Here is a 12,745-nt window from a genome sequence, read left to right on the forward strand (position 1 = left end):
AGAATTACCATCAACATTAATAATGCTAAATAATGATATGAAGAGCTTACAGAGTCTTCCATCTAAAAATTGTATAGATCATATCTCAGTGATCTTTCCAAAAGGTTCTGAGATACACACATGACATGGTTCTAATTTTCCAGCAGAGTGTTTATTCACACGAAAGCCAGTTCAGATGCCTGCAGTGACACTGTGCTCTTGTGGAAGCAGCAGAAAGGCACTAGGCTTGATTCATTACAGCCAGACCTCTAGCCCCAGATCATGGTTCTAGGGAACATCCCAGTGCCTACAGCTGTTATGCTAACGTTCCCTGCAAGGTATTTCAGTAAGCTGAGTGGAATACAGAAAAGGGTCCAAGAGCTCAGGAATAAGGCTGCTGTAACACAGCTCATATTAAAAAGCAGAGACATTACTTTGCCAACAAAGGTCCGTCTAGTCAAGGCTATGGTTTTTCCAGTGGTCATGTATGGATGTGAGAGGACTGTGAAGAAAGCTGAGCACCGAAGAATTAATGCTTTTGAACTGTGGTGTTGGAGGAGACTCTTGAGAGTCCCTTGGACTGCAAGGAGATCCAACCAGTCCGTCCTAAAGGAGATCAGTCCTGGATGTTCATTGGAAGGAATGATGCTGAAGCTGAAACTCCAATACTTTAGCTACCTCATGTGAAGAGTTGACTCATTGGAAAAGACCTTGATGCTGGGAGGGATTGGGGGCAGGAGGAGAAGGGGACAACAGAGGATGAGATGGCTGGATGGCATCACCAACTCGATGAACATGAGTTTGGGTAAACTCCGGGAGTTGGTGATGGACAGGGGGCCTGGCGTGCTGCGATTCATGGGGTCGCAAAGAGTCGGACATAACTGAGCAACTGAACTGAACTGAATTGAACACAGCTTTTATTAATCTTGATTCACTGAAATCCCACAGGTTCTGACTGCATTGGAAATCCTGGCACATACGGAATTGAAATGTAAAACTGCATTATGGCTGATTCTCTCCTCCTAATACATGTAGACAGAATATATACACACATATCTTCTTTGTTTGCCCATCTGTCATCTATCTATCTATCTAACTATTTTTCCACCCATCCACCCATCAATCTATCCATCATCTCTATCTAACAGGAGACAGCACTTTACTGAAACTAGGACATCTGTGTCCTTGTTTTGACCCTGCCAACTAGCCATGTTGCTGTGACAAGCACATCATCCATGGGCCTCAGTTTCCCCATCTGTGCAATGATGTGGGTGGACCAGATGGCCTTCAAGTCTCCTTTCAGCATGGAAATTCTCATAATTCTCTGAGTCAGGCTGTTGACTAGGACTTTAGTCTTCGCATTACACTTTATAGGAGATATTTCACAACACTGTCCTTTGAAAAATGGGTATGGTACTTGCTGTTTTGTTTAAAGTCAAAACATTAATTTCAATAAAAGACAGCAAACTTGACAAAGAAGTTCTTTTCCCAATAGGTTCTATATATACCTCCCCCCAGGGTATCTCTCTACCTCCTCCTGGGGAGCCCAGTTTTGGCCAGGCTGCCACAGGGGCCCCTCCAGGTGGCTGGGGGCTTCTGCCCTGCTGACCAGCCCCTGTGCAGCCTCTCTATATAGCCTCTGACTTCCTCCTCTTGGTCCTGGGTCACCAGGTAGCAGAGGGCTAAGAAAGCCAAGAAGGGAGGAGAAAGAAAGGAAAGATGGAGAGAAACTTAATGAGGCCACAGAGCTGGGATGCCTCTCTGCCCTTTCTCCCACATCGGAGGTGAGGGGGAAGGGAAGCAAAAGGAGGAAAAGAGGGGGTGGCTACCTGCGGTGTCCGGCTGCACCCCTGACCCCAGCATCCCTCCCAGCCCCAGGCCTATCAAACTGCAGACCCTGTCTGTTTCTTACCATCCCTTCATCAGCCCTGGCCCCCACATCCTCCACTGACTTCCATCTCCCTCCCGACTTTCGAGCTCCTCAGGGCCCCTACTCCACCCCCATCAGAGTGCATGCTGCAGGTTCTAGGGACCACCTCTGATGATTCCAGGAGACTTGGTCTCACTCCTGGGAATGTGAGGGGCAGAAGTCTCCATTTCTCCAGCAATTGGAGATGGGCACAATAGAAGCTCAAAAATACTGAGTGCATTTTATCACATCACACACTGTAAATACAGCTCTGCTGCTGCTGCTGCTAAGTCACTTCAGTCGTGTCCGACTCTGTGTGACCCCATAGACGGCAGCCCATCAGGCTCACTCATCCCTGGGATTCTCCAGGCAAGAACACTGGAGTGGGTTGCCATTACCTTGTCCAATGCATGAAAGTGAAAAGTGAAAGTGAAGTCGCTCAGTCATGTCCGACTCTTAGCGACCCCATGGACTGCAGCCTACCAGGCTCCTCCGTCCATGGGATTTTTCACGCAAGAGTACTGGAGTGGGATGCCATTGCCTTCTCCGAAATACAGCTCTGAATGCATTTATTTATATGGATTACTGTAATACTCAAAACCACACCAAGACATAGTTTTATTCTCCCCATTTTACAGGAGGAAAGTGAGGCTTAGTGAGGTCATGCGAGTTGTCTAAAGTTACACTTCATAAGATGGAACGCCAGGATTTGAACTCCGGTCATGTGACTTTGGGGTTCCCTGGTGGCTCAGTCAGTAACGAAACTGCCTGCAATGTAGGAAATGCAGGTTCAATCCCTGGGTGGGGAAGATCCCCTGGAAAAGGAAATGGCTACCCACTCCAGTATTCCTGCCTGAGCAGTGGAGTCTGGTGGGCTACAGTCCATGGGGCCGCAAAGAGTCTGACACGACTAAGCACCTAACACTGTCACTTTCACTTTCGCCTCAGCTGAAAAATAGAGATGTTAATCATCCCAGGTACGCAGGATTGTTGTGAAGGTTAATAAGTGAATGTATGCAGAGTGCCTGGCACATAGAAGGCACAATGTCTATAATCACAATGTGCTTCCTCCTTATGAATATACATATACAGACATGGAGAAGCATATGGACAGTATCTCTGAGTACTGAGATCAAAAATAATTATTTCTTTACTTTTTTTGTATTTGTGTTTTTTAAATTACATAGCAGGAGCATGCATCAGTTTTGCCATCGGAAAGCATTATTCATTTTAAATGATAATTTTATTTGTCATGATAGAAGATTGCATACCTGTGAGCTTATGTCCAGATAAAAAGTGCTATGTTCTGCAGTGATGGAACCTTTAAACACAGATGCACGCTAGAAGGAATTGCAAAACACTGAGGAAACAGCAGTGTGATTATTAATACCTGAGAACTGTGATGCACAAATTACCACTCTTTCAAAAGTTGAGAAGCTCTGAAAAATTGCTTCCTGTTGCTGAGCACAAGGAAGCCCGATTTCTCGGTATGTGTGCTTCTGTTTTCATGCCAATGTTACCACCACAATAACAGCGTGAAACTTCCAGATTTCATATTACAGTCTTTCTGTCCTCAGAGTTTATAAACTGACCCTGCTATTCAGCTCTTTAGCTATTTTCACTAGCAGCCTTGCACAGTGTTTTAATGTCAATTGATCCATTTTGCTCATGAAAAACACTCTTTTTGTAATGAAATATTTAGCCTGACCCAACCACCCTTGAGTTAAGGATTACAAAGGATGAGAATGTAATGCAACATAAAACAAGTACAATAAGGACATGGAGAAGGATGCTGACCCACAATGATGAGACGGAGGAAGGACACTGATGCTTCAAAACTCCTCAGGGACAAGACAGATGAAACAGTCCATCCTCCAAAAATTCGCCTCCAGATCCAACGAGAGTTTGCTGGGAGGAGTGAGTGGCAAACACTTCTAAATATCACTATGAATTTGTAAAATATATCACCTGCTTAGGAAATCCCATGGACACAGGAGCCTGGTGGGCTATAGTCTATGGGGTTGCAGAGTTGCACACGACTGAGTGACTAACACTTTCACTTTTCTTTGTCAAAGTTGCCAAGTCTCAGTGGCAAATGAGCTAGCTGCCTGTCCACTGACCACCTGCAGCATCCTTATCTGTGCCTCTCTTATGACTCCTGACTTTTGAGCTGTGTTAGGTCCCTGATTGGACACCCTGGTAGGGTAAGACCCCAACCTGAGTCATCGTGGAATTCCCCTCAGCACTGGGTGCTACTGCACCAGGTCTGGGCTGGCGGGTGTGTGCCAACAACCAAAGGAATGACCTGCACACTCCCGAACACCTCTCCATCAGACCTCCACTAAGGGTCCTGAGAAATGGGTAAGAAGATAATAACTTGGTTTCTGCCCTCCAGGCACTTACAGCTCAGTCCCAGAGATTAGAGTAATATGTACTAATTAATAAAAGCAATAATAATAAATAAATAAATAAATAATAATCAATCAGTAATTAATAAACAAAAGCAATTCCCTGGTGGCTCAGATGGTTAAGAATCTGCCTGGAATGCAGGAGACCTGGGTTCAATCCCTGGGTTGGGAAGATCCCCTGGAGGAGGGCATGGCAATCCACTCCAGTATTCTTGCCTGGAGAATCCCCATGGACAGAGGAGCCAGACGGGCTACAGTCCATGCGGTCACAAAGAGTGGGACATGACTGAGCGACTAAGCACAGTACCGCAATGGAGATAAAGAACAGGATCACTGACAACATACCCTGTACCTACTCTAAGAAGTCAAAGAAGAGGTTCCTTTTCTGGAATGAAATTGGATCTTAGTAGTGTGTTTATTTTGGATGGCTGAAAAGATAGGCATTCCAGGGGATCAGAGTAATAGGATCAGGACTGGAATAAAGCATCAAAAGAAGCTGCTTGAACAGTCACCCTTCCCCTGCTTGGGACAGTCCCCAGGCTAAGTGCCTTGTATGCATTATTTAGTCTAATCTGGACAACAATCCTGCAGAGTAGAGAGCATCACTGCTGATTTGATAAGTAAGGAGCCTGAAGCTGCAGGGGATTAAGTAACTGGCCAAGGTTGCACAGGATTAGCTGGCAGAGCTGGGATTTGAAAAGGCAGCCATTGTGCCATGCTGTGTCCTCTACGGCAAGACACATATATCACCAGGTGTTTGCTTCAGGAAGGAGACTCTTTGTATTGATGAACAGTTTAAACTGCAAAGCATGAACACAATGTGTCATGTGTATAGGGCTTAGCTGACTCTGACAAGCTGATAAGTTAGCTGACTCTGAATGCAGATTTGTCCACCTAGAAAGAGAAGCAAGATGGCTCATCAACCAGACGAGAGTGATCTGGGGAGAAATGATGAAGGAGGGCCGCCCTAGAACTGGGGAGTATCTCTGATCAACAGGGGGGTTCCCTGGTGGCTCAGATGGTAAAGAATCTGCCCATAATACGGGAGACTCGGGTTGGATTCCTGGGTTGGGAAGATCCCCTGAAGGAGGGCATGGCAACCCACTCCAGTATTCTAGCCTGGAGAATCCCATGGACAGAGGAGCCTGGTGGGCTACGATCCATGGGGTCTCAAAGAGTCGAACACGACTGAGCAACCAACACTTTCACTTTTTTCTTTCACTTTCTGATCAACAGAAAGCACACAGTCTAATGAAGTTGGATTAATACCTCTAACCCTAGTCTATTTCAGTCACAAAGTGAAATGAAAGTGAAAGTGAAGTCGCTCAGTCGTGTTCGACTCTTTGCAACCCCATGGACTGTAGCCCGCCAGGCTCCTCCGTTCATGGGATTCTCCAAGCAAGAATACTGGAGTGGGTTGCCATTTCCTTCTCCAGGGGATCTTTCCGACCCAGAGATCGAACCCAGGTCTCCCACATTGCAGGCAGATGCTTTAACCTCTGAGCTACCAGGGAAGCCCCTTTAGTCACAAAGGAAGGGAAATAATCCACCTGAATATAGCTTTGCTGTAATGAGCATCCATTGTCAGAGGTGATGAAATAGACAGAAAATGATGGGGGGAGCATACCTGGTCTCATTGGCGCATCGGATCTTGCAGCCTTCCTTGGGAATCACCAAGCCCAGGTGCATTCGGAGCCTACAGTTTGTGGGTCCCGTGTGTGGCCACACGTGGGTTCCCGGGTGCATAATGGAATATTTGATCTGCACAGAAAACATAACCCCTGTTCATCCCCTTATCAAGGTGTGGGAGAACCACTAAATTAAAGCAACAGTACAAAATTACTGTCAATTTTGATTAGAGCCATCACAGCACTCAGAATTTATGTTCTCATCCTATTTCTTTGTAAAGGAACTAAAAGTAAGGACTCCCATTTCCCATACAGCTATAAACAGTGAACATTTTCCACTCTCAATGCTGCCGTCAAGGCCATGAAATTGTTTCATTAAAATGCGAGTGAAAAAAGAGACATTCAGTGGGTCAAAGAAAATGACCATTTCTTCGTAAACATCAGCATTTCCATTTATTCTCCTGATAACTGACTGTGTCCTCCCCAGAAATGAAAACATTCTTGGTACCTGTCCTCTTCGGCATCCTGTTGTCTCAGGGAATTTATCTAGTAAAGAACAGGTCTTAGGAGCTCCTTTACAGGCATTTTCATTTTTTCTTCCTAGAACAATAAATGATAAAACCACTGTCAGGAACAAAGCACAGTAAAGCTTTAACTCATCCTGTTTTGACCGTATACAACCTATATTGTCATCCTCACTGTAAGAATGAGAACGCTAGGACTTCCCTGGTGGTCCAGTGGCAAGACTTCAAGCTCCCAATACAGGAGGCTCCAGGTTCAATCCCTGGTCAGGGAACTAGATCCCACATGCTGCAACTAAGAGTTCACTTGCTGCAACTAAGACTCAGCACAGCCAAATAAATAAACAAATATTAAAGAAAAGCCAAAGGAATCAATTTTTAAAAATGAGAGGCTGAATAGACACAAGAAGACACAATGTTCTGTTGCAATAGATAGTGACTGGCAGAGTAAGGAGCAGAATACTCTACTCATTGGCCTAATGGACAGGGCATGTGTTACATACCTATTTCCCTTCTGTGGCAGGCAGAATAATGGCCCGTCCCAAAGAGGATCACAACCTAAGCCCAGTAACTTGTAAATATATTCGGTAACATGGCAAAGGGAAATTAAGTTTGCATATGACGATGAGATTACTAACCAGCTGACCTTTTAAAAAGGAGATTATTGTGGATGAACTGGATGGGCCCAGTGTAATCACAGGGTCTAAATACACAAGGAGCAGAGAGTCAAGGCCAGAGTGACACAGCATGAGAAAGACGTGACCAGCTATTGCTGGTTCTGAAGACGGAAGAGGACCACAAGCTAAAGAATGTGGGCAACTTCCAGAAGCCAGAGCCACCAGAAGAAATGCCAGAGTCACCAGAAGCCACCCTGATGACACTTAATTTTAGCTCAGTGAGACCCACTTCTGACCTCTAAATTGTAAAGATAATACATCTGGGTTATCTTAAGCCACTAAATTTATGGTAATCTGTTACAGTGGCCACAGTAAATTAATCCACCCACCCTAAGGAAGCAAAATAGATTAGTGCATTTTCCAGGATTATATGCTTATAACCTAAACATTATTTTTCATTGAAATTTAATGCATTTTTCAAAGTACATCTCCTTTTTTACGTGCTGATAAAGAAGAGGGAAGGAGGTCTCTGGGTGACACGGGTTTCTCTGAGTGACTGTCAAGAACACAGATGTAGGTAGAGTCTGGAGCACCTTGGACTATGCAACTTTCCTCACCATCTATAAAATCACTGTTTCTTAGGAATGACGTACTCAGGAACGTACAGTGCATTTGCTCTCATGGAGGAGTATAAACGATATATTTTTTTGAAAGATAGAGACATTTTAACTCTCAGAGTCCATGTTCTTAACTGTGACCTAAGACTGCCCCTATTACTGTTATATAATGTATAATTATTATGTAATAAAAAACTAGTATCACGATCATTTATCTGTCAGACCTTTGAACACTCACTGATCCTAGTAACAGCCACATACTTAAGGCACTATTTTCATCGTCATTTTTCAGCTGAGGAATCTGAGGCCCAGAGATTCAGGAACAGGCCCACATTACACAGTAACAAGTGGTACAGCCAGGACCCCAACTCAGGACCCTCCGGCTCCAGAGGCTATGCTTTAAAGCATGATTTACCATTTTGTTGCATCCTGGATGTGAACATAGCTGTGCGGAACAAACCATTCTGCTGAGGAGAAAAGGTCCAGTAGCCAAACGCAGTGTGGTTCTGTTATTTTATTATTTGCCACACAGTTTAAAGTAACTTTCAAAAAGTGATAAACTCTGCTTCTTTGGGGAAAGACAGCCTTAGAAAGAGATCTAAATGCCAATGCAAATCTGAGAAAACCAACTGAATATTTCATTTACATGCGAAGAATACATTTTAAGAGGGATATTCACGGAGCCACCTTGGAAGGAAAGCTATGACCAACCTAGATGCATATTAAAGAGCAGAGACATTACTTTGCCAACAAAGGTCCATATAGTCAAAGTATCTCAGATGGTATAGTGTCTGCCTGCAACATGGAAGACCCAGATTTGACCCCTGGGTCAGGAAGATCCTCTGGAGAAGGAAATGGCAACCCACTCTAGTACTCTTGCCTGGAAAATCCTATGGATGGAGGAGCCTGGTAGGCTACTGTCCATGGGGTCACAAAGAGTCGGACATGACTGAGCAACTTCACTTATGGTTTTTCCAATAGTCATGTATGGATGTGAGAGTTGGACTATAAAGAAAGCTGAATGCTGAAAACTGATGCTTTTGAACCATGCTGTTGGACAAGACTCTTGAGAGTCCCTTGGACAGCAAGGAGATCAAACCAGTGAATACTGCAGGAAATCAATCCTGAATACTCAGTGACTACACTGTCAGCTGATCAGTGTGTTGAGAAGAATTCAGAGGTTCGCCTTGAGTTCAACCAGAAAGGCTCTTGGGATCAGGTAGCACTGTCTCCCATGGGCTCTGGGAAACAAAACGACTGCGCATGTGTGGCATACTTGCTAACTGTATGTTTTACCGTTCATCGTCGTGGCAATAAATGAACAAAACAGATGTTCTGTAACACCCACATAGCAATTTGAAAGCATCTGTGGGGAAAAATTCATATGTATATTGCTTGTCTCTTTGTTTTTTCTCTAACTCAAAAAAGCTGATCATTTAAAGGGAATACTGAAGCTCTGATACTCGGGCCACCTGATGTGAACGAAGAGCCGACTCACTGGAAAAACCCGTTGTGCTGGGAAAGACTGAAGGCAAAACAAGAAGGAGGTGGCAGAGGATGAGATGGTTGGATGGCATCATCAACTCAATGGACATGGATTTGAGCAAACTCTGGGAGACAGTGGAAGACAGAGGAGCCTAGTGTGCTGCAGTCCATGGGGCTGCAAAGAGTGGGACACAACTTAGTGAGTAAACAACAACAACAACATATACTTCAGAACTGACTGGGCTGCTTAGAGACCTTTTGTGATTCCCACTTACGTATGGATGGAAACCAAGCTTGAAGCCACAGCTTCAAGGCCTTCAAGCATCCAGTAGCATCCTTTCCTAACTAGACTAGACAACCTCTAAGTCTCTGCTAAGTCAGATCCGTATGGGCCTCTTATTGGACCTGAGTTCTCAGTGTTGCTAAGCAACAGCCCTACCGCCTCCCTCCCCACATTTTCCTGACCCCACTGTCTGCAGGCTGACAGGGCATCTTCCTTCAGGGACTCCACTCTGCTTCTATGCAAGCTACATAACTGGATGCCATCAAAAGTCCTTAAACTGTGCATTTATTTCCAGAAAATACTGGATTCCTCCCAGAAGACTGGAACCACAAACAAAAGACTACACAGAACCTTAATAAAACTTCCTAAAAGAGAAACTATTTTATGATCAAAAAATAAAACTAGAAATTAATTTCTAGTTAATTGACTGCAACTGATTGAAAAATGGGTATGTATAGAACACACATACATGTCTAAATTATTTTGGATCAAAATGGAAATCAAGATAAAATGAAGTCTTTGGGGGGGAATAATACAAGTGAAAATACACATTACAGGTTAAGGAAAGTAGTCAAAACTTTGAATCAGCTTTGAATCAAAGCCAGAGATCAGTCCATAGTCTTAAATGCTTTTATTAATGAAGAAGAATGAAAATAAATTTTCTAAGGAGTTCCAATTGAAAAGTTACCAAAAAAACCAATAAAATAAATAACAAAAGAATAAGAGAAGAAAATATAAAATCAGAAATTAGAAAATAATGAAAATAAGGTGAGATGTAATTTGAGTTTTTTTTAAAGAAATAATAGATCACTCTATCAAACTTAAGAAAAAAGAAGAAACATGCAAATTCCATTCAGTGGGAAGAAGGATTTAACAAAGATAACAAGGAAGTAAAGAGTACTTTAAGAAATTACTCTAATTCATGGAAAATTAGGTATAATAAAAATATATGAAAATGTGTAAGTTAATAGATATTGTATGATTCCACTTATATGAATTGTTTTGTCTAAAGCAGTCAAATTCATAGACACAGAAAGTGCAAAGGTGGTTGCCAAGGGCTGAATTTTGCAAGGTGAAATAGTTCTAGAGATCGGTTGCCCAAAAATATGAATATACTTGACTGTACTGAATGTACACTTAAAAACAGATGAGGTGCTAAATTTTTAAATTATGTGTATTTTGCTACAGTTGAAAATTAAAAAAAAATACACCCAAACCTTAGAAGTCAAACCAAATAATTTGGTTGCCACCAACCAAACTGTCTCCATTATTTATTTCCTTTTGTTTACTGTTCTTATATGCCCTACAATGCTTTGCATATTTCAACCTTATTTTTTTTTATAAAAGATTAAATTTATTGATCTTTTGTGAGAGTTTGATGCATTGTGGCTTTAGCAGAGTATGGTTCCCAAAAATTACCTCCAGGACACGTACGATTCTGAAGCCTTGTTAGGAAGCCCAGTAGGTTCTATGAAGCATGAGGATGTTAATTGAATGGAGGCATTGGATGAACCAGTGAATGCTTACAGCCAACAGAACTGACTCATTTAGTGAGAAGCCGATAGACAAAAATTAGCATGCTAGTCACATATTGACCTTACGATAGCTCTGCTTAAAAAGGCCCTGTTGGAAAAAAGCTGATAGTCACTTAAAATCCTGTGATCTCTCTTCTTATGGACATTCCCCTGAAAATATTATTGAAGTTCTTCTTTCTCTGATATGTAAACCTTCGTATTCTGAAAGCATACTGACACAAAGAATGGTGCTTATTTGTCCCACAATATAAACCAACTGCTTACCATCCTCTATTTTCTGCAGCTAAAGGTGTGAGACACTTGCTGGTTAGTCTTCAGAATGGACTTATTTTTGTACAGCTATTGTTAACCCAGGTTAATCTGAATTTTCAAGAGAGTTGGAGAGTGCTTTAAAGATAAAATTCAAAGCTTCTCATTTTGAGGACAGATTGATATTAACTCGTTGGACACACACACAGCGGGGAGTGTACCTGGGCCTGGGTTCAGCTCAGGGAACGGTATGTTGACTGTGAACCCCTTCCTATTCTTTTTGTTTTAATTTCTTTTTGGCTGCACTGTGTCTTCACTGCTCTGCTTGGGTTTTCTCTAGCTGTGGCGACTGAGGGCTGCTCTCTAGTCGCAGTACGCATGCTTCTCATTGCGGTGGCTTGTCTTGTTGCGGGCACAAGCTTGAGTGCGGGCTTCAGTAGTTGCAGAAAAGGGACTTAGTTGCTCTGCAACATGTGGGATCTTCTTGGACCAGAGAACATCGAACCCATCTCCCATGCATTGTCCCATGCATTGGCAGGCGGATTCTCAACCACTGGACGAGCAGGGAAGTCCCTTGTTCCTGTTCTCGAGGAGCTCAGACACTAGCTTTTACTGAGTTGTCCCTCTGGTGTGTCATCATCCCTAACAGCTCTCATGTTGGGATGTGTTTCCATGGGACAGGGGCAAAGGAGGCCCAAGGAAGCTCTTTTCTAAGGCACCCATGGTGGGCTTTTCCGTTACATCTATACAGTTGGACTACTCTTTGTAACATATCATTAAACAGGAAAGACCAGGAAAACCCAAACACATTATATATCCAAATACAACAAAGGCATATATAAAACTATGAATTTGCATGCACACACACACACACATAAATGAGTGTCCATACATTTTAAGAAGCAATGAACAGATTTTGATAATCTGGGTTTCCCAGGCTCTGTGAAATATTCCCAGAAGGGCCCCCTGCTGCCCCTTTCCCATCAGGTCACAGAGAATGATCAGGAAGTCAGGTGCTCACCTTGCTGCCACAGCGTAAACTGACTCCAGTCACCCTTTTCCCTCAGGTTCTCATCTTCAGGCAGGAAGAGGCCCTGGGTTTTGTCCATTGCTGCAAGGCCTTCATCTCGGATTAACTTCCAGTTTCTTTCTAAGGACTAGAGAGAAGATTCTGGACTGAAAATATGCCTGGTAATACACCTTAGAGTGACATTCAACTTTTTGTTCGTTTGTCTGATTAACAAGTAATGAAAATTTCCCTCTCATCTAGATTTGTTGTCGTTTAGTGGACAAGTTGTGTCTGACTCTTTGTGACTCCATGGACTGTAGCCCGCCAGGCTCCTCTGTCTATGGGATTCTCCAGGTAAGAATACTGGAGTGAGTCGCCATGCTCTCCTCCAGGGGAATCTTCCCAACCCAGGGATTGAACTCATGTCTCTTAAGTCTACCTGCATTCGCAGGCAGGTTCTTTATCACTAGCAGCACCTGGGAAGCCCATCCAAGACAGTCACCCC

General features: G+C 43.3%; 1 protein-coding gene across 1 annotated transcript in view; it reads right to left on the minus strand.

Moving 5' to 3' along the window:
• Positions 1-12,745, minus strand: part of ASPH (aspartate beta-hydroxylase) — a 185,983-nt gene that overhangs the window by 3,505 nt on the left and 169,733 nt on the right. The window contains exons 22-24 of the mRNA XM_052651843.1: positions 12,253-12,388; positions 6,433-6,524; positions 5,924-6,057 (exon numbers count right to left, since the gene is read on the minus strand). Of these exons, the coding sequence (XP_052507803.1) occupies positions 5,924-6,057; positions 6,433-6,524; positions 12,253-12,388 (362 nt within the window). The remainder of the gene's footprint in view (positions 1-5,923; positions 6,058-6,432; positions 6,525-12,252; positions 12,389-12,745) is intronic.

The sequence above is a fragment of the Budorcas taxicolor genome, chromosome 14 (genome assembly GCF_023091745.1).
Source record: "Budorcas taxicolor isolate Tak-1 chromosome 14, Takin1.1, whole genome shotgun sequence".
Lineage (NCBI taxonomy): Eukaryota > Metazoa > Chordata > Mammalia > Artiodactyla > Bovidae > Budorcas > Budorcas taxicolor.